We start from the raw sequence: 24183 nt of genomic DNA on the forward strand, positions 1-24183 counted from the left end.
AAAAGGTTTTGTTAATGCCCAAATAAGATAAATTATCCATTTCTCTTTACCTAAATATAAGTTGTAACAAAAGACTACAGACGTCAAAGCCCAGTATCTTTAGTATTATAAAGGAAACAGAACGATTCATCCTTCAGTTGCAGATGAAACATTGTGGCAACTAAGGCCTAAGTGGAGTGGATATTTTTAGCGATACGTGTTATGTAAAACTGCATGATGCGGACTTCCCGACTGCATGCTATGCACTAATTGAATGCTATTTTTATAGTTAATAAACTGTTAGAAACGCCTCACGCAACATAATCTAATTTTATCTATTTTGCATTCTCAGACATGATGTTAAATCTTAATTTACATAAGAATTATTCGGACAATCGAGGCGATATTACAGAAAACTCTCCTTTGTGAAGCAAATCATTTAATTCTATCCTCCGATTGTTCACACTCGCAGCTTATTAAGTCGATAAAACAAATGAAATTCAGAATCCAGGCGAAAGTCTTTCATTATATACCTGCCTCTGTTTGATGTCAACATCTTGTATAAATAAACCTATTGGAAAGAACAATACGAGTATAACGTATTGGGAATGAATACTAAATAGCCGCACAGTTTCCGGACAGTCGACAGCTACGATCCTGTGTATACTAGTGTGGAAACAAATGAACAACGACTCACCGAGTCGTCGTAGTGCTGTGTATGCAGTGCAGTGGTGCTGCCCTCTCGGGAGTTACACGGAGATGAGTGCCGCCGTGATCGTCCACCCTCGTCTTCATATTCCTACACATATACACAGTCCTTAAATTATTAGGCACTAAATACGACCTTTATCATCGAAAATCTGACCAAATTTTTAGTATTTTATTTCAGATATGTTCAAATATTGGGTGTTTTAATAAATTTCAAATAACAATCACGCTGGCATTGTTAAATTAATTTTCACTCTGTTCCGGAAATTCATACTCTATTTCAAAACATGGCATACTATCTACAGGATTCTATCAAAAACATGCATCGCATACCACATGCAAAAAATATAACGTTCCGAAACTTACCTGTTTTAAAACATTACCGTCACGGCGAAGCAGACAACGATCTAAACGGATTAATGCGCCAAAGCTTGCATACACATTCTAAAGAGTTATAATAAATTCCATAAAACAAATGTTGGGACCGCAGGGATGTGGAACAGTGTAGAATCGCGAACAGACTGCAGGGTGAGGTGTCAGCGACTGTCTCGACCATGCAATTGATTTTTCGCGCTATTTTTGCATGCTGGCACAGTTTCGTCTAGCGCCAACACAAAGGTAACTTAGTCGCTTACTTTCTGATGTGTAAATAATACTACGTTCTGAAAACTTATGACATTTATTGAGCTGGCTTAAAGCCTTATTGAAACTTATAATGCTGTTTTCAAGTGCAACCTACTATGAAATCCAAACTCTATACGTTTATATTATACCTAAAGAACCATCAAACTTAAATTAAATACTGTATTCTGTCCTACTTTGAGTAATTGTTAAATAATCCGATTAAACACTAGCGATAAAGTTGAGAGCACCGTGTATGGATAAACTACATCAGCGTGCTGAAATATTAAATACACTTTAAGTTAAAAGCTCGAAGTTAGTGTGCACTTATGTGCCTAAGCTTGTGGACAGTTGATGTACGTATTCATTCAATAACTAACATCAAGCTAATATTTGCTTTCGTCTGTAATTGTTGCCACAAGTTTATTATTTTATATTATCACGCAAAAAATGGGGACAATAACCTTCATGAAAACAAATTAAAGGTTTTGTTTAGACCCCAAAAACATTTATCAAATTATAAGATCGTTTTGATGTTAGCGTGTTATAAACTTATTAAAGCTTAATGTTAGTAGTTACAATATTGAATTTCGATAATAGTATTTACTATGTGCTGTTTACACAAAGCGAACTTACTGCTAAAATTAACTACTTGTGTACAAAAGTAAACACAAATAAAAATCAAGCGTATTTGTTTGTCCACCTGCGGCTAGGCGTTGCAATTGATAAAATATCATATCGCCTTTTTCCCTATCTCATAGTAGGCAGGTGTACAACAAATCAACATTTTTCAGCTATGTTTTCGAATTTGAATGGAAGTCATTTCATTTTTAAAATATATTCAGCCCTGGTATTTCATTAACTCTCGCGAAAATGGTACGCGATCAGTTATTTATTGACTTCATATTATTAATCTATTAAAACTTGACGCAAGAAATAACCTATTACAAACAAGCTAAGCGTCGGATAGGATGTAAACGCCGGGATTAAATGTTTTTTAATTTCATTATCCGTCACTCAGTGTTAAGACTTTTATTAAAATAAACAACTTTTTAGGAAAGTAACTCAATATTAAACATTCCACATTGGTGGAATGGGCTGTAATTCTAATTTTGCCAAATAAATACGATGAAAAAGCGTTTTCTTTTATTAGTTTTTTCTTTTCAAAGGTTTAATAATGGAGGATGTTTATCTTTTAAAGTCCTTGGTTAGGGAGATGCTCAAATGTTATGACTATATCGCCTCGTGCATCCACTTATCTTTAAACATAAAAGCATTCCGAGTTAAAAATAAAAATGTCACAGTAAAACCTACCAAACAAAAAATTGATATTTTCATCAACATCATATTAAATGTATATAACATGTCTTCAATAATCACTTAAATTTTTTTTTTAATTCAAAGACATTTATGAATTGCAAAATTTTTTGAAGTAATACATTATAGTGTTTTTGAATAACTTCATCAAATACTGCAATTTTTAACGGCAATAATTTAAAAGCATTAATAACACACTTTATTTTGTTTCTCGCTAATTATTCAAAACACAGACTTAAATCGTAAACACAACACTGATTTAATAGTAACAATAAAATGTAATGATTCATTAACACAATTAAGCAATCGTTACTGACTTGCCAAAATTAGGGTAATCGTGCATGCAATTTCACTTGTCTGCCGGCGACAGGCCGTTAAACAATAACCCGATATTCAAACAATGTCCCGGTCAGGGATGCACGGCGGATATTACTTATACTTCTTATGGCCCCATCGTGTACAATTCAGACGAAATTATTTTAAAAACAAATTACTTAATGAATAAATAAAACCAATGCTTTAGGCAAAAATAAAATACAAACTCTACAGAAGTAATTAAGATCACTTCCTAAATAAAAGAAACTTGTAACAAAGTTACAAAACTGTTTTTACGAGCCAATTAAAACAATTCCAATCACTTTAGCTAATAGAATCGTAGATACCATGGACATAGTGCGCACTTCGACTGGCATGTAGTCGCGGAAGGCGACGCGGCGCCGCCGGCGGGACGTCATGCCGTCCGGCGGGCGCGCCGCGCACTACCGTGTGACTGTGGACTGTGCTACCGTAGCGAGTGGCGGGTAGCTGCCAGTAGCTTTACCTCTAACCGCCCACCCTACGTAGCCCGTACCATCTACGAGCCGTTTGACACCCCCTATTTAACTTCACGAGGTTTTATGACGCGCCAGAGGCAGGTAAATACGAAATATTGTTAAATGTTAAATTTGCTCAATTTCGATGGTTTGATATTGGTTTCCGCAATCTCATCCCTTAAGTTTTGGCGTAGAGAAAAAAATTACAGAGCAAAACATTTTTATATTATGGCCACTAATTCGGTCGGTTAAAAATCATTCTTTATCAACGTATCAAAATGAGTTGCTTTACTTTATGAACGCTATTGTTCTTAGTATATTAAATGCCATCAAGTAAAGTAAAATTAACAAAAAGACTCATCTAGACACAAAGTTGTCACTAATCTACATTAAGATTATATTTATAATAGTATTTTGATGGCTAATTATATGTTAATTAGTCTGAGGGTTTTTGTTAATTGCATTATTTAACATAAAGCTATATCATAGTTATGAAACCACAGCGAATGCTTTTGTCTGGCACACAAATGCAAAATGTATATTTTACTCTTTGCTCTTAAACTTTCATCCATTAATGTACTCTTTTATGTACACCACGGCTTCGCTACATTTCTGTTTGAAAAGCTGATATTGGTTTATTTGTTTTCTGCTTTTAATAAATGGAATAACTCGTTTAAGAAAAGTTTTAAACGAATAACATTATTCTACCGAAACTTAGGCTCCTTTACATATATATATATATATAAGAATTAAAGAAACCAGTAGAGTAGTCCAAAACAATATTATCTATGTTTGTTTTATTTTCCTGCTACTCCCAATCAATAAAACTTTATGAAATTTACCAGCGAAGTTATAACCTTAGAATAAAGGTACATTGAATCTGATAGAAACACACAGATCCTTAGGAATATTCATTATTCAAGGCAACCTGCGGGTAAGACTTCGAATTCACGATGGTTCGGGAAACATAATGTTGACTTTTTTAGCTGGTATACTACTTTTTTAAACTTATTTTCTTTATATTCTACTCCAAAATATCCTATGTAATAGTATAATATTATAAATTCTACAAAGCAAAGGCTTAAGAGTCTGCATTAATTATTTAGATGCATTAGTTTATATTTCTGACTAGCAGAGGCTGTTTCTTCACACCAAGCAGTTAATGAATAATTCACGCAAGAAACAGCTTCTTTGTTAAATAGATGGTTTAGGATATATTTTATGTAATATCTTAATTTTCGTATTTATGATAATATAATATTATGTATTTGATATGGATATTGTGTTTTTCTAGTCATTGACAGACCGAAGTCTGGAATTTGTGTCCGATATGACGTTTGGCTCGCCCCCTATCAATTTATGGGACGGAATACATACGGCAGAAAGTGGATGCACTAGTTACGCCTATGTTAGCCCTTTGGGCATACAAGGCGTGTTTGTGTATTTTATATTTAGTTAAAAAAGGTATTCATATTTGCAGGTTGTATTATAATTATATGGTTGGCATACAAAATTTCCCCGGATTACAAAAAAAATAAGTAATTTCTGTACAATATATTTAGAACTTTATGGTGTTATTATTTTTTCTATTTAATAGTTTTCGTGAGAAAATGTTGTATTTGAATATGTTTTATTGTTTAATAGCCTAGTTTTTTAGGTGAAATGTAACAAGCTGCAGTTTAAATGAATGATAATTGTGTTTTTAAAAATGATTATGTATGCACCATATAAAGCCTTGGCGGTAAAATGTTTCTTACTTTATCAACCAGCTTTATTTGTAAACGGTCGAGGTAGAGTTTTAAACAGTTCCATGATATACGTATTTTAATTTATAATTATGCATAATTATGGTGTTTTACTAGAAAGGTGGCACGTCATTAAAATAGTGGTTTCATGTTGTGCATAATTAGAGGCAGACACTTAATCCCTACTTGTAACATTGTAGAGTTCTTAGGACTGATGTGTATTGTACCAACATAAATGAAAACCTACTAAAGTATTTAATATTTTTTTTCGCCTTGAACCTTAATCTATGCATAATTCTCAAACATAGCATATTTTGAATTTGATATTTGAATTGATAACTTACGAACATTTATTTCCACGCAATATTTTATGCTATACTATTCTTGACGAAAAGTCGCGGACAAAACCCGAAAATGAAATATAACCATCCATAATGAATATTACTATAATCAAAGCGATGCGAGTTTTTATTATTTTATAGCAATGACACAAAGGCGAATGATTTACCACTGACTTGCCAATGTTTACTAACAAAAAAAAACTAAAAAGCACGCACTCCCTTAATGTGAATGCAGTCATTTACCATTAAGGGAGTGCCTTTTTGTATTATTTTTTTTTACTGTAAGACCAATGTTTTGTTGTCAGTTTGTCTATGCTAGCATAAAACAATGACAAAACGCTGTCCCATATTCCCTACAAAATACGAATAACAATAAATTATTTGTACGTATATACTTAGTTATTGTTTTGTACACCTTAGCTCTACGTAAAACAAATTGTTTGCCGAAACAACGTTAAGGAAAAATAAGTTTGTTACTTCAAGAATAAGCTTTATCTTTATAGAACACCAAAACGAGAGATTTACTCGAGCCAAACTTCTGGATTACTTTAGCGGACTAGGATGATATATTTTATAGTATCGAAAAAGTATTTTTAAGAGTATCTAGCAAATGGTACAATTACATCGGTTGGTGGGTTTCTAAATTATGACAAGTATTGCTTCTAAACAGTCAACTACAGTCCAACAAAGGATAGAAATACCAGTGTATTTAAAAATTAAAGTAGAAAATAGATTTGAGCTCGTGTTATGGAAAAACAAGTTGATAAAATAATTAATAGTAATAATATTATGAGTCAGTAATTACGGTGACTAATGAGTTTGAAAATCTCTTTTTTCATTATTTTTAATAATTCAATCACTTATTTATTGTTTAATAGATTTATTAGACACAATACTTATTATTAGCTAGGAGATAGCGCTAACAAAATCCGAAATACGTCAAAACTACATACATAGTATTATTTGCAACGTTGTTTTTTTTTTGTATTTAATTAATAAATAATGTGAAATCCAGTGTATGGAATAGATTTTTTATTAAACCTCATTAAGACAGATCAATACTTGCTAGCAATAACCGCACGCAATTAGTAAACTTCGTCTAAACATGCGTAATGACATGGCAATTATCGCCCGGTTTGACGTACATACGAGTCTAATGATAGATATAAAAAAAAACATTTATGTCGAATTGATAACCTCCTCCTTTTTATGAAGTCGGTTAAAAAAGGAATATAGCTACCAATCATTGGGTACAATTATTGGAAACAATAATATCTCCGTGTAAATAATGCATCATAAGAGCAAGTCTCGTGTAAGAATATAGATTTTAGAATTCAACATCGCGGCTGTCCATACTAGAGCTGTTGTTTCCTAACTATAAATATTTAATATATTTTTTAATTCTCTTATCTAGTTTTGGTACGTAAAACATTAAGGTTAAAGAGTATTTTTATATCGAGATAATAAAAAAATAAAAATATACCATTTGGGCTCGTCCGGGATTTGAACCCGGGACCTCTCGCACCCGAAGCGAGAATCATACCCCTAGACCAACGAGCCGTTGTGGACGTAAATTAAAATAGCAGACTAAACGCAATACGCATCGCATCTATAATAAATTACTGAAAAAAAAATATAATAACACAGATAAGATAAATCTAGCATATTTTATATGAGTCCCGAATACAATTATATTTACACCTATAATATACATTTTAAACTCTCACGTCGCCAAAATATGCATTATAATTAGAAAAGTAACTTTAATGACTGATCAGAAAAACCTATTACATGTGAAAATACAAACAATAAGAAGATTATAGTCTATACTAATCTAATAGGATCAGAATAAAACGCTTTAATTGGCCGCTATTACCGATCTTTAACAAAATAGCCAATGTTACCCGCACACCACTTTGCGAGATGAAATATAAATGTAAAATTTTGCCAGATTTACCCATCGAGGATAATATGCTGGAAATAACGGCCATGAACATTAGCGTTATTAGTTCTAGTCGCTAGCCGTTTTCAACTCATGCAAGAAATGTGTAGTAGAGTCATACGTGATGGTGCCGAGATGCCACTCCCGCTAAAGCTGTTGTATTGGGTTGCATATTTTATACGCAAGTGTATGAAGGCTCAGTATTGGTGAGAAAAAAATGCAGATCAAAGTGACACATGATGTCTCGTTGGTGTGTCCCTTAGTGACTATCTAAAGAGAGCTATGGAGTTTGTTAACTAACTCTACAGGCCATACTTATATCTGTGAACATGAAGTGTGTACATGGAGTCTGAAGTATGCGAGTGACACCCAGGACACCGCTATACACAAGGCGCAAAGAAGTGAATGTGATTGATAGAATATTGATAGGTGTAGAAGGTAACTCTGGCAAAATCACCTCGTGCGGTGGGTCCAGGTCGTCGTCAGGCGGTGGCGCGTCCGGCGCTCGCCACGCGCGCCCGCTCCTGTCCCACACAACACCACGTCACTACACCACGAACTGCTACTCACACTATACACTCCTCCAACCACCGTGTAAGTACCTCCCCACATATACTATAAACTCGTGCTACTCATATAACAGATTCAACAACAATCGTGACACAAAAAGAATTTCTCAATTTGCAAATTATATTTTTAATTGCCATTGTGGCTTTTCGCAAGGCTGCGTTTGGAGTGGGTAAAGCCGGCGCGTCAAAGACTCCGGATATTTAATTAAATACAAGTTGAATGTAAAGTGGTTCCTTTTACATGCGAGGAACCCTGTATGATGAAATTGTTGAATATAATATTCGCAAATATTTCACGCTTTGGCGTCACGGGAAAGCTTTGTCGAAAATCGAAACGAGGCAACGAAGTTTGGCAATGTGTATAAATAGTACTTGCTATAAGTAAAACTGATACCATAGTTATCATATATCAATATTTTAAAATAAGTAAGTACTCTTGGAATAACAGCGCAGACAAAAGGCGTATTAACAGTTTTTTATTATCGTAAATATAGGATTATCGCAATAATAATTGTAATTGTTGGTCTGTATGATGTACACATAAATAAAAAACAAAATATTTTTTACAATAACAACATATACGTTTGATACTGGCCATTACTCATATTTTTCATAGTACTTAAATAGTAGTGATTTATAATAAAATTATTATTTATTCTATGGTAGTTACTCCATAGTATCTATATTTTATCTATGATTGCAAACTTCGTTGTTTTGTTCTGATTTACGGCATTATGTAGATGTAACTCAACCAACCCAGTCTATCAATTGATTTCGGTATATAGTTAACATAGTGTCGAATTTATCAAAAATAATCTTTTGGAACTTTGAACGATGATATTATGCTAATTTATTTGTTTATATTTGTAAGTAATACAAATTATTATGTTTTGCCAAAGTAATAGAATTAACAAAATTGATAAATTTATTCATAACCGCATGATTTATTTCAAGTTAAATGTCAATTGAGCTGAAAGTTTAGTAGCAGTAAATTTTAAAAACTCTCACGGATGCAGGACGACAATAAACCGGCGCGGCGGCACCAATAAATGCGAACGTTTATGTAGCCATAAAACAATCGATTCCCATATCGAATAAAAGTAGGAGTTGTTGGCAGCCGGCCAATGAGACGTTCGGCTTGGGAGAGTGAGCGCTGAGACAAGAGCTTGCGGAAAATTGTGGGTTATTTTCACTGTGAGATGTAAAAAAGCGTACGAAAGCGAACGTTCAACGAGAACTCAGCCTTTGCTTTCCCACTTTAATGGTGCTCCACCGCTTAAGCGCCTTTGTAAGAGGCAACGCGTCGGCTACAGAGGATTTACACTTCGCTCATTACAGCGACCGCGCGACGCTCCACTTTGCGCTCGCTTGCGACGCATTACTTCAAATTCAAATCCAATAATCCATTTCATTCGAAGATGAATGGTAAGTGAATGAATAAAATCGCTCACACGGAAAATATCGTCATCAATTGCGAGTTTAAATATTTTTATGGCAATTGAAGTTTCACCTGTAGTGATCGTGCGGCGGCAGGCCCAGGCCGGAGTCCTCAGAGGGCGAGCGGTGGTCGGCCACGAGGGGCGCCTCCACCGGCCCCTCCTACAACAATCATCTTCAAGCTTACCCCACAACGCCTACACTGTAGTGCTTGATTATAACAACTTTAAAGGCCTTCACGGCTTATAATAAAAAAGATGTGACGTCAATAACCTGCATTTAAACTTTTTAATTTGAACTATTACCAAACATGTAGAGATTTCAAAGAGCACAAATACGTTCATCACGCCTGATATATCATAGCATGTCGCACAAAACTGAATACATTTATTAAGAAGCACATAATACAATCAATGAAAGCGGAACACTATCGTATGATGCATGCAGCGTTGCTACATTATTAATTATGTGCACTTACCGGGTCGTGCAATTCATGCATCGTCGAGGAAGGAAGCATGTTGTGGCGCTCTCCTGCCCGCTATAAACAAATTATGGTAAATTAACATAGCCTTACTATGTGGCAAGGCAAATGCCGTAACGGGCAACAGAAAATATGGTAGTATGATGTCACAGTAGTTTGGTTCATAGAAATGAGACGGTGATTTTGCCGCCCAACGACATATCAATTAGAACACGAAATGTTCAGTTAAATAACTAACATAAGTATTTCCCGAAAAAGGTTCAATATAAACTAGAATTTAATATTCACGAATACCAACGATAGAACAATAACTAAATATTCTTTCATTATAACCATTACGTCGTTTTGCTGCCCTTGTTATTTCATCATATTTACTAATTATATATTATCTTAGATATGTTAAACACAAGCCAATAATCAATAATGGTTAACATATAAACTAGTAAATAATTAACAAAAATTAATTCCCCAACCGCCCTTGAACACTATTAAAAAGAGTTAAAGTACACTTTACGATGCATAAATCCAAATTAGAAATATAGGAGTCAGTGCAATCGGACCGTTTCACCCGACAGCGAATTGCAATCACAGTAAAATGCTATCTCAATTAACTTGCCCCTTCTCACCCTCTGTCCTTTCCCGACAGCGAGCAGTAGCCGGCAACAAAGTTGTTTTAATTAACTCCAAGCATAGCGCTGAATACGAATTGTGAAACATAGTTACTTCAGTAAATAGACTTCTAAAAAGTCATCGGACATATTTCAACAAATTCATTAAAAACATACTTATATGTATAAGAATAGTTTTTATTTAGCTAGGCACGTCATAAAAATAAGGAATGTTGATTAGTAACCAAAAATAAAACATATTCAAGTTTATTTAAAGATCAGAATAAGTAGATTCTTATTAATCCTTGGTTCAAAGCACACGGGCTAAAAGAAGCGGCTTTAATAAAAGAAATACCCCACCTTAAAATGATAATCGACCGTCTCTTCTCCACGTTTATATACAAGCTCATCAAATCTCGGTCGATCCTCGGGAAGCATAAATTCTCGGATTTCGGTCAGCAGGGTGTACTGTAACAAAAGAACCCAATTACCTAGTACAAAAAGTGTACGGCGACCGTCAGCAATTTCTCGCAGAAAATTGGATGAATTTGCATCGCTCAATCGTTAATCTAACTCGACAGGAAAAACATGCTCCAACGATTTGCTTTATCACTTGATCATATTCGTGGGCATATTTTATGAATATGTTAAAGGTAATAAATAACATCTGTTACATAAATTCCCTCTATTCATGAGAGAAGGAAACAGGTTAACAACAATTGAGTCAACAAATTCAGAGCTGCGCATTTTGGCGAACCAAAGCAAATATCGTCAGGGAAAACTAAATCGCACAAACCAGATTACAGCGTCAATAGGGACGCACCACACAATCTACCAATATGCCATTTCTGTTGATATTTAAAAACTTAAATAATAATTTATAACATTATAAAAAAAAATATATACTCATTGTCAAATTCCTACCTTCTGCGGCGTATCTAATAAATCCCTGAGCACAGTGAGGAATGCGTCGGGAGTGAGCCGCCGTGCCGCGTACTCCTCCATGTAGTACGCAATTGCGGGTAAATCACTCTGCGGCAGTAGAGATCTGGCTTTTTGCTCCACCGCCACCGCAGCTGCGCCTCTCCGTCTACCCCAACCGCTTATTCTGTTTACGAGCACATTTCACTTCAAACTTGCTTCTATGAGGTAAAATAACCTGCTATATTCTAATATTGAATTATGAACCCTAATAAAAAGATAGAGGCATTACAATGTAAATTTAGCTTCAAAGCCACAATGTTCTCGTTTTAGAATATTCTATTGGCACAACCCTTTATCTGAATCACTCCGATAAACAAAGTCAGACTGATAACCCCCGGCGCACCTGTAAGGGCCGTTTTTTACGGAAGAGGTGCGGTTTCGATCGCTCCAAACGCTTTTGCTACCATTTGTTTTGAGAAATAACTTTCTGCTATTGCTAAAAATATACCCTGCATAACGAAAATTACGTATCATTTACGTACCTATTTAAAACATGATTTTTATGTAAAGTAATCATAGTATTGTGATATTAGATGCCTGTATTTCTAAAATGAAATTATTATGTTATAATGTCATTTAATATGACGCACTCTTTGAGTGAGGACTTTGCGGTGATAGTGGACCTTTAATTGTACCTTTAATTAATAAGTGTATATTACCAAAATTAAAATACGAATTGCAGCAATTGAACTATAAGCGATAAGGAAATTTAATAGGGGGCGTCTTCGTGTATGTAATTATCTATACATATTATGGCCTACATGACAGCTAAACTTATCGTAAGAATAAATCAGTCTTGATTGCTTTCAACACGGGAACTAAACTAAAGATTTAAAATCAATTACAATATTGTAAACTATCTAAACTTACGAAACCGGTTAATATAATAATGTTATTAAAATTGTATCTTATTTAAAAATGCAGTTTCTTAGAACATACCTAGGTGCCGGGTCCCTTTCTCCATACGCAGTGCATGCATGAGGAACTTTGCCGACATCTCTGACCAATAACGACATCCTTTTATGGTACTTCAACTGTGCCACCGCCTCGTCGTGTGTGACATCCACAAAAGATTGTCCGTTCACTTCTAGGATTTGGTCGCCAACCTATTGAATAAGAAAAGTCAACGTTGAAGCTACACTTTGTAAAGCTCTGATAACACTATCTGGAATTAAATGATTATCTACGGAAACTAATTGAGTTTTTTATATCAGTTAATTAAAAGTAGAAGCATTCAGTTACCTTTAGGAGTATCCCGCATATTTTTTTCCATTACATTAAATCCACGCGATATCGGATTGTAAATCAAATGCCTATACTTAAACTGTGCTGTCGCATATATAACAGTTCCCGATAAAAGTATATAAATAAACTTAAAGGCCGGAGAATAACTTGTTAGAATAAACCAATTTGAACGGACGAAACAATTCAACAATGAACAATGTTTATCGAAAGTGGCTCGCCGTTTAAAATCCTAAATGTAAGTTATGAATTTCGGAAGTAGCGTGCAGTGGGTGGGCCGAGACTGAAGCTCCAACAATATAAATTTTCCACCACACCTCGCCACAGCGTACCACTTGAGCCAACTAAATAAATTACTATTTCGTACGCTTTCGTAATTCGTTAATTTTTAATAGAAATTGTAATAAGTTTTATACTTCGGCTGTTGTTTTTAACGATGTACACTTTGTTTCGAAGAAATATGTAGTTTGAAAACACTTGGGTCTCAACGCTTTATTATTTTTAAAGATTATAAAATATCGTACTTCTATTGTAAAAACTGTTTTAGATAACTCTCTTAGCAAAGTTTATTATTTATACTTATTTTATTATTGAAATCAATAGAATATAAAGTGGATATTTCTAGGCACCTAGTGGAAGTTTCATGGAAAGCAAACAAGCAATTTGCGCGTTTATTACACGGTTCCCTCGGTTCGCGGCAACTTCGAAGCAATTCAAGCTCACAAGTATTTCTTGGATGTCGTTTTTCGAAGTTACTGCCACGTTGCAACTGTAGCTTGATATTCATTTATAAATTATTGCCACAATGCTTTGCAAAGTCTAAGAAAATCGAAATAATACTATTGTTACGAATTTTATCGCGATTTCTTTTATTATAATTTTCTCCTGACGTTTCGAAGACTTTGCGACCTTCATGGTCACAGGGAAGACTGAGGTACTGATCGTCCGAAAAGTCAAATAGAAATAAATGGTAATAGAAAATTATAAAATAAGAAATAAAATCCGGAAAATAGTTTTATCTCATTGTCTAACATTTGTTTAAACATAGGAAATCATAATTCTAGGAAATTTTGATATATTAAAGGAAGTATATAATAAATAATAATAATATCAGCCCTGTATTATATACTTGCCTACTGTTGAGCACGGGCCTCCTCTACTACTACTCTAAGTATATAATATTTTCAAATAAATTTATTTACGGGTTTAAAAACATCCCCTTTAATAAAATTTAAATAATTTTAACGGTTAAATAAGCATACGTTGCTAATGTTTACTTTGCTATTACTAATTTCGTCGTATTTCTACTTGACGCTTCTGTATAAAGCACTTATATTATTTTATCTGGAGCACCTATAATCTGACCGGCGAGCACACTCTAAAAGCCATCTGCGGCCTCAACCCTCCGACGTTTAAAATAAAACGGATGACACTTTATTACGTTTTTATTAGTAGATTCATTCTAACTTTTAAAAAAAAGAATTAATCATTTATGACAAATAACCTTAGCAAAATATTCTTAAGTTTACAGTAACGTTTATTTTATATTTAATTATATTTTGAATGTTACTAGTATAGCCACACTATAAACACGTATCTTCGCTATAAACTTGTCAGTACACCAAGGTAGTACTTACAAAAATAGGGATCTTACAAAAATCAGCAAAGCATCCGCATTAATTGTTTATGGAAGAAAGATATCACTTATCAAGCGACTAATCTGATCATTTGCTGGCATACGTCAAAAAGGACTTACCATAAGACCAGCTCTGTCAGCCACAGAATCCTTGTCCACGCCTGTAATGTAAATGCCAAGGTTGTACTCCAGGCCGCCGCGGATCATAAGTCCCAGTGATTGTCCGGGCTCTATGCAAAGATCCACCTGTGTCCATATCACTTATAATTAGTTATCTTTACGAAGATTTTTTATAAATTAAACATAAGACTGAAACGCGACTGAAACGTAGAAAGCACTGCCGCGTAATTTTGAACATTGTAAGCAAACGCACTCAAAAATTGTAGTATGTTCGATATACATTTTGCACCCAACCTACGAAAAAAATCGTAAACAATCTGCGGATATACGTTACTAGTTATAAATTATAGCATATACAAATAAACACACAACAGTTAATTAATTAGCGAAGGTACAATCACAAACATTAAATAAGTAATCCGTGTTCGGATACAATTCAGAAATAGCTCTATTCACGAATGGTTTATTGTATTGGGGTGATGTCACGAGGATCGATGCAAGCCGGCCGGGGCTGCCGGCCGGCAACCCCATTACACCTCTAACGATATTGCTTAGTGGCCAGTGAACCACCATTAACATACCAGTAATACTGCCCCAATGCCCTCTTATACTCTTATGATAGAGCGATGGGAATTTACAACCGGGGCATTGGACATAAAAATTGATGTCGACATCAAATCATTAACTCAGTACGTTCGCATTCGTATAAATGGCATCGTGTCGCAGTCATCAAAATTGCGGTTACAATATTGCCTATAAAATAGAAATTGCGCTAAACTCGTTGCCTGTTTTATTTTATGTGATATGTTGTTAGGCAATGAGAAATAGATATGGCTATTTAGTATTTAATGAATAGATCACAAAAGTAGTGTGATCTAGCCATTGTGTTACAATAATTACTAGTTCAAAGTGTTAAAACATCTTCGTAGCCATGCCGTCATACAACTCACACACAACATCACGCATTTATCCCCGAAGGGATATGCAGAGGCGCAACCAAGGCACCCACTTTCGCCAAGTGAGTTCCGTCCCATGATGTGATAGGGGGCGAGCCTATCGCCGAATCTGGCACAAATTTCGTACTCCAGGCCGATATTGAGCAGAAAAATAATCACTTTGCTGGACCCGAGATTCGAACCCAGGACCTCAGAGCACTGTCGTACCGCGCATGCAGTACAACTACACCAACGAGGCAGTCATATTCGTCTCAATATCTTTTTATAGTTGATAATAGTAAATCACTTCACTTACCCTTCGTATAGATCGATCTTTGCTGGCGGAGCGCGTAGGTCGGAGCGGGGGCGGCGACGCTGGCCTCCCGTACCTGTCCATCCATGAGCAAGACGCTCTCCCGACCAGCGCCCCAGCTGTTCGCACTGTCATCGTTAGCTGACGGCATGACTTCAGCATCTGACCACAAAAAGCACAAATACTTACAATTAAATTGTTATAGGATTTCTTGGTGTCAGTCAGACGTTGAGCACACGGTTGAGCAAACGTGCAAAATTAAATAGTTTTTAATCGACCTAGTTGTCCGATAATTCAATAGAATTATATAATATTATTTAAAAATCATCTGTTATCTGAAACTATCAAGAATTGAATGGCAAAAACGATCAACAATTATGGACAATCGATACATAGTATGGATGGCCACCTTTGTCTGCTGCTTTAGAAAAAATATTATATAAAAATATTTGTACTGAGTAGTATGGCATAGGTATAATTTTGATGGTTAGTCTACGAGCACTCACAGAAACAATCATGTGTCTACTGTGAACTACGGTGAATCACTCCAATCGAACCATCAATCACGTCAGAAAGCTGCGGTTCTTTTAAAGGTCGAATCAATATTTCGAAGCTTTTGTTGGAATACCTTATAAATACATACTGTTTTTTCTGATCCCTTTATCTTTTATTTGTTTATCTATGTTACGTTTGACCTTTCATTTCAAGTTCAAACAGTCCTATGTCAGAACTTGATAAAACAAACTTAAGTTGTAATCTTTATTTAAATAAACATCTAACTCTTATTTATTTTCTAATATTCTGCAAATTGAGAAAGATCAAATAAGCTAGATTAAAAAAATGGTATTAAAGTTGGATATGACATTATAGGCTGAGAACTACTTTTTTAATATGATGATATTGAGCTGCACAAGATTTAAAACTTAGGCAATTTATATCACCCATGTCAAACCATACTCAACATTACTCACACGAGAACCTAGTAGAGATTATTGTCCTTAATTACGTTGAAGATCGTAAGTTACAAATGTCGATGCACTCCGTAAACTTTGGGTAATTATCTTAGCATAATAAAGAGCCAAGTTTCAGACTGATAAAACACAAACGAGGGAATATTTGCACAATTTAACATCGCACTTTCTTCGCAGGGGTATCCGCTGTACTAATAATAGCTGTTAAAAACTATATTATTTTATTTTGATGTTTTAACTAGATAGGTACACTTTAGGCGCCAAAAGGCCATTAGTCCAATCAATATTGATGAATAGTGACAAATTTGTGGCCGAATTTCCACGAAACAACGTTTTGTTGTTTTTAAATTACTCGCAGTTTGAAATTTCTTAGAATATCCATTCATAGTTAAAATTAAGAATAAAAATACCGCACCATAAACCAACCTATATGGCCCCATTTACCCAAAAAACTTTTACGATCAATATAAAACGTATTTTCGCTATTTAATTCACATAAATTTGACTTGCTACCAACCTTTGAAATGTATATTGTAATATAAATATAAAAAAAAATTCATTGCACAAAACTCGGTTAATTTATTATTTCCTATTAATATAAAATAGTTATGTATACTTAAACAATTTGGTGCCATAAAAACATGGAAGTGGGTTAATAACATTTAAATATTTGAAACGATCAAAGTTGCGTCAGGCAACCGGTACCCCATAAAAGCCCGTCATGCTGTTTAGACGAATACATCCGATATTAAACAGCATACCAATAAAATTTGCACCGCAAAATTGCTTCCGTGACAAAGCCGAAAATGTTTTGTATCTACGTTCAAAGAACACAGAATATCATGTTTTACAAAACAAAGGATTATGTTATAACATTATTTTTTAATTGCGAGAGCCGAGTAAATTTTGTAAATATTATTTTTGTGACGCGTAATAAAAAATATGGAACAAAGAAATAACAGCTTATTACTCGACCTCACAGCTTGATTATTGCACGAAGCTGTAATAAAATTCCAAAGGGAAAGTGTCAACAACGGACCATTTTACTATTTGCTGACATAACAGAATTTATGATTACACGATAAAACACGTCACATGGGATGAGAGAGACGGGACTTGCTGGCGACTGTCGGCCAGCCGGCGCGGCGCGGCACAACTCCCAGCTTCGATTATAACTCTCATACGTCACTCAGGCTCTCATATTAAGCTGAAGTAAATGGTATAATGCACGTAGACCATTGTTAAAAATATATCATTCTTCACCATAATTCCATGTAGTGTTTTCAAAATTATCTTCTTGTTGTTCAACTCAGTTCCTAAATTTACTTAAAAACTGCAACTAAATATCATCTACGACATAGTCGTCTTTCAATCATTAACATTAATACTATCAATTATTTATATTCAAACTTAACTTCGTTGCTTCAAATAAAATTGTCGTAGCCTACGAAAAAAATAGTAAATGCCCGGAAGGAAGCTCATAAATCAAGCGATACAGACCTATAACTACGGAAGGGAAAGTCCGACAACGGCAGTAAAAATAGTGCCCATTACCTGAACCGTTTCATTTGGGGCATAATAGAGACGAGACCAGTGAACGTCGCAAACTTACTCTATAATAATTACTAGTTTTGCTCGCAGCTTCGCCCGCGTGAAAGGGTTTTCCGGGATAACAGTCTCGTTATATATTTTCCCGGGATAAAAAGTAGCCTATCTAGGGTCTCAAATTACCTCTATACCAAATTTCGTCGAAACACGTTTATTAATGTGTTTTATTATTATTTTTAATTAAACATGATTTTATCATGTTCAGACAGGAAGACAGATGCGGCGGGGGACTTTGTTTTATAATATATTTTTAAAACTTTTTAAGAAGACTAATTACGTCATACATAATTGTTGCGTAGTTCACAAAAGGAATATTCCCGTTTTTGCAACATTTTTCATTGCGCTTCGGTCCTATTAGACGTGTATATCCGATAAGCCTTCCTCGATAAATGGGCAATCTCCAACACTGAAATAATTTGTCAATTAGAACCTGTAGTTTCTGAGATTAGCGCGTTCTAAAGGGCAGAAAAATTACTGCAGAATAAGCTTGAATATGAGATTGTCAGTATTTTTATGTACAAATAAATATTTGTTTTCTGTAATAAGACAGCTTTGAACCTATGACCCTTCAATTATTTGATTTAAGAAAGAGACGATGAGTTATTGGTTAAGAGCATCATTAGCAAAGAATTAATTATTCAAAGAAAATCAATATTTAATGTTTAACAACATATAAATGCTATTACACTGATATTGCTGAGCTTAGGTCAAAAGTACTAACAATTTTAATAACTTCTGCAAAAGAAATAAAAGTTATTATCAACGTACGGCGCCATCTCGCATTTACTTTATGATAACAAAATGGCCACTCACTTACAGAGGTAATAAAAAGTTGTTAACGGCTCATACGCAGCTATAATTACTAATTTTAGCAACAAACGTGACGCAGAAAGTTTCTCACGGAAAACGTAATAGCCCTTGTATTTCCCTTCACTTCCTCTTTCCTTTATAACAAACAAGAAACATTACTTTACCCTATTATACTCAATTATACGAACAAAGTTAAAAGATTTCATTCAACACAATATAATTTTACTATTACTTTTACATACACGATTAATATTTGAATTTGTAATAATATGCCAAATATTCTATTCAGCATGGGACTTGAGAATTCCAGCTAAAATTCAATACAAGAGAGCGCAAATCCTTATTTAATGTTTATAGTGCGATGCAAAAGAACAAACGCTATTCTAATTCTGTTTTTATTTAATACCTATACCTATACCTATATATAGCATGTTAAATTTAAATCGTGTAAGATAAAACTATATTCGATATAACAAAAATTTCGGGGTCAAACATCTCCTCCACGTTTCTTTTAGTACATAATAAGACAATATTCGCGTCTTCTCTGTAGTTTTTCAATTAAAATCTATTTATGAAATTAATGTGCAGCAATACGTTTAAGTTTTTACACAAAAAAACATAAAGTTTTCCTTACGTGTTCCCCTGTCATTTCCAAACTTACCACTTTTCGTAATGCCTTTACATGTCGCATATTTAGGTTAAATGACGTTTCGAATGAATAAATATGCTTCGACTGAGCTTTTTTAACCGGAAATACCTGAATAATATGATTTCAACCTTGGAAATAATCATTTACATGATAGTTTAATACACGCAATACTAAATCTGTGAAGAATCCTAACATTATATTTTGTTCTTATACGAAACCCTGTCATTTGATATTTTTAAATGTTGTTTGAATCTATCATCTTAAGGTGGTAGCTCAAGGTCCATTTTCATACATTTTGTTTCGGCTTTAATCTGGGTAACTAAACAAGTATTGGCAAGTAAAGAATTTAAATTCACGTCTAGTTAGTGATTAGTTCTCGCAGTTGAAAGAAAAACGTAAAAATAATTAATAATCATGGATATTTCGGCCTTTAAAATTTAATATGACGAAATTTTAAAGGCCGAAATATCCATGATTATTAATTATTTTTACATTTTTCTTTCAACTGCGAGAACTAATCACTAACTAGACGTGAATTTAAATTCTTTACTTGCCAATACTTGTTTAGTTACCCAGATTAAAGCCGAAACAAAATGTATGAAAATGGACCTTGAGCTACCACCTTAAAGAAACATTTTAACCCGAGACCATAATACAGCTGTAGAAATGGCGCAGTATTACAACGTGATTTCTAGAATGTGCGTCATTTGTGTCTGACGCCGACAAAAGATTTATCATCCATCATGCCTGAGGCTGAATACTTCTAGCATTATAAAACACAAGTAGCCTACAATGTGAAACTTGGCAATGATATTAGTTTTGCATCGAGATTTATATTAATAACTCTAGAATAGAATCTTTACGTGAATATCACTATGGGAAAGTCCAACAAAATTCATGAAATTCATATGAGAAACCCATGAATAATTAATATTTAAGAATGAGCCAGTCTCGCTTTTAATGCTTTTAAAACATTAATTTTGCGAGTAAAATTCCTGGTAGAATGAGGGCAGTTATACATTAACTAGTTTCCGTTCCGCTCAAGAAGCAACATAACTAACATAGCGCTCAGAGCGCTCACTCGACTTCACTATGACAGGTAATATCCTACTTGCCGTCGTGTGTGACATGCTAGACATTTGCTTTTAGACTTGCGAGGTATTATGCTAGGCGGCTACACATTCTACATATATCTGAACACTTCACAATGCTGTAAATGAACGATGCATTTGGTTGGCACATGGTAGTAAATAATATAGTAAAACAAATTTCCCTAGACGGTATGAAGTTTGCGATTGAAATGACAAGCTGCACATGTTGGATAGTTCTTGATTTATTACTGAACATGCATACTAAATCTTTGTTGCTGTTGAAGTAAGGTGTTAATTAATGTACTCCCGTCACTTGAGGTTCTCATATTTCTGTATTTTCAAGTTTCGCAAACATCGTCATCTTTTCGGCCATATATAAGGTAAATAAACAGAATTTAAAGTAAAGGTCATGTTACTCTTAGAATGCTCGATGTTTGATTAGTTTTTGGCTAGGCTTGCATGCAAGTTTTTATAGATGCGATTAAGCCACATCCACTTTTTTAAACTTGAAAGACATAACAAATAAATATCATCTTTACCCCTCCCAACCCCCCTATCCTCTGAGATTGCAACCTAGTGCAGCGTGTACAACCAATTGAATTTCAGCTTATACATGTATATATCGGCTATTATTAAAACGATTGTTTTTTCCATTACCCTAATCCTAAATTGCAACAATTTTACTTAAACACAATTACGCAAAATTAGATAATTAACAATAAGTAAAACAATTTGGCCAACAATTCACGTTGCGGTATTCAACTAAAGTTACAAATTACGTGACACTTTTGGCACAAACAGTCACCAACTAAGTATTTAAAACTGTCCAACTAACGTAACGGCGCGGTACGGCCAGTTTGGCGATGTCGACTAGCAGAAGTCATTTGGCCTGCGATCAGAAAACCCTGCCAAAGGCAACAGGTCTTCGTTCCGTGTCCGTCATACACGTGCTATTACCGGACAATTTATAGCTATAAACCAGGCGACAATTTATGCTAATGGTGATTAGCGGGTTTACGAAGTACTTACGAGCCACGAGCCTTTGTGCCAACATTTGGTACATAATATACATAGACACCTAACCTAAATTAATGTTCATCATTTCCACAGTGCAAAACGGAATACCTAACGATGGCGAACGGCCAATGTAACCCGATTCCTATTGGCTTCCCTTTCATAATTTATGGTAAATCTGATTGTCGTCAAAACTATTTGGAGACCTCATTCATGCATATTAGTGCCTATGTGTTGTGTCGGGTTCACTTTAGGAAAATTTCACCCTTCGCCACTAATATCTCCACTGATACCTTCCAATGATAAACAGAAACATTTGATTTTCTATTCGAAACATTACGTACAATCAGTGAAATATAATATACAAAATTATTAACGATGTTGAATGGCTTTATTTTACTTACCTTAAGTGCGTCTTCATGAGAGATTCCTGAGAAAGGAGTTCCGTTAACTTGCAGGATAGAATCACCGGGCCGGAGACCAGCTCGCTCCGCCACGGAGCCTTCCTCCACCCTCGATATATATACACCGACGCCTAAATAAAACATCATATTTTAGTTATAACTTATAAAATGGCAACACCACTAGTATTATTACGGTAAATAATAATCACTGATGTCAATCTAAGGTAATTAAAACCTAAAAGTATTTGAGGCGAACAATTACTTTTATCATTATTAACCGTTATTACTTACGTAGTAAATGTTTTATGAACTGAATTGAGAACAATATTGCCAAATAGGTTAATAGCTGCTATAATAACATAACTACTTAAATGCATAAACTTTGTAGTTGCAAAGTTCATTCTTTTTATAATTAGTAGCTTTAGCTTTAAAGGTCGTGACCCTTAGATTAACGTAGGCTTCATACGTAATAACAGAATACTTACATGTAAAGATTTAAACACAATACCGTTTGATTTGTCTGTGACTTTGAAAATGGCAGTTTATATAATATTCCAACATCAATATATATGTACTATGACTACTAGAATATACCTCAACGTATTCCAATAAGCACTAAGTATAACCCAAAAATAAACTGGTTATTATTAAATCCCAAATTACTCAAAAGTTATCCTTGTACCTAGTTTTAGGAATGAGGTTATTTAAAGATAAAATTATCAACTTTCCTTTAAACTATGTTGGAAATGAGTTCTCGGCCTATTATTGTTCGGTAGCTAGGTAATACGCCTATTTATATAAAAACAAGAATTTATCTCCCGAGGGGATCGTGTAGGCGTTCCACAAAGTTACTTTGTGTAAGTTAAATAAACTGTATCTTCGGACTACAGCTGAGCTGGATTACCATTAAAGTTGGTAGGTAAGAAGTATAATTGTTTTGTACTTATCTTGCGCTCGTTTTGTTTACCCGTTTACAAACTTCATACTTTAATACTTGAGGCCAGAATAATAAACGATTTGCGTTATCATTTTACCAAGAATTATTGCTATAAATACGTATTGCAACAAAAAGCTTCAAAACAACGATAAAAAACTTAAATTGCAAAACGCCATTGATAATTTTATATGCCAATTCTCTGTGGCCAATTCGCAATACACGATTGAACTGATAGCTAAAAGAAGGTAATAAACACCCTGCAGAGAGAGAGTAATGATGTACACAAATAGCCACAGGTCATTGGTTACGCGGATTGAACGTGCTCGGCGCTATTTACGTGCCACCCACATGGCAATCGATAAACACTCCAGCCACGTTTAAACCGCGCTTCTTAGTATAAGATATGGTATTATTACTTTGATTGTAGCCTTTGTTCTAACCAGTTGTAATAAAATTACTGGTTGTTTCTTATTTATACTATTAAATATAAAGGGGGAATTGTTTATTATTATAAAATGGTCAGAAAATAATACATGTTACACAGTTCTGAGCGTAAAACATATTTAATATTAGAGCGATATTAGAGTTACAATAAACCTAAAATTGGCATAATATTTTTTCGGATATTAATTTTTTTGTAAATATGAACATGACAAACCTAGATCAGATATGTACTCTGTGGTAAAAGTATAACATTTCCACTTTACAAATATCAATAAGAGTATATAATTTTCGAAAACACAATTGAAACTTTGTGATTGAATTGGCTTGTATTTTGGAACGCTAAATACAATCAAAGTGCGTTTATTAAATTAACCTTACAATAATTTGCAATAATAATTGTCTATTCATTTACGGCCAATTTCAATTAAGGATTCCAATCGCTACATTTAGATCGATCGTGAAAAT

The 24183-nt window shown here is 34.4% G+C and overlaps 1 protein-coding gene and 1 non-coding gene across 5 annotated transcripts in view; both read right to left on the reverse strand.

The window, feature by feature from the left end:
• The window catches only part of LOC115448269 (whirlin), a 72947-nt gene that overhangs the window by 18297 nt on the left and 30467 nt on the right, over positions 1-24183 (reverse strand). For 3 of the 4 annotated variants that reach the window (XM_037441699.1, XM_037441700.1, XM_037441698.1), the window contains exons 6-15: positions 22338-22468; positions 15794-15952; positions 14543-14668; positions 12484-12650; positions 11485-11668; positions 10921-11028; positions 9950-10009; positions 9545-9633; positions 7923-7989; positions 677-778 (exon numbers count right to left, since the gene is read on the reverse strand). In XM_037441699.1, the coding sequence (XP_037297596.1) occupies positions 677-778; positions 7923-7989; positions 9545-9633; positions 9950-10009; positions 10921-11028; positions 11485-11668; positions 12484-12650; positions 14543-14668; positions 15794-15952; positions 22338-22468 (1193 nt within the window). The remainder of the gene's footprint in view (positions 1-676; positions 779-7922; positions 7990-9544; positions 9634-9949; positions 10010-10920; positions 11029-11484; positions 11669-12483; positions 12651-14542; positions 14669-15793; positions 15953-22337; positions 22469-24183) is intronic. The other variant, XM_037441701.1, reaches the window with a different exon arrangement.
• Trnap-cgg lies at positions 7012-7083 on the reverse strand. The gene has a single exon. It is a non-coding gene; the product is annotated as a tRNA-Pro (tRNA).

This window comes from Manduca sexta, chromosome 23 (assembly GCF_014839805.1).
Source record: "Manduca sexta isolate Smith_Timp_Sample1 chromosome 23, JHU_Msex_v1.0, whole genome shotgun sequence".
NCBI classification, from domain to species: domain Eukaryota; kingdom Metazoa; phylum Arthropoda; class Insecta; order Lepidoptera; family Sphingidae; genus Manduca; species Manduca sexta.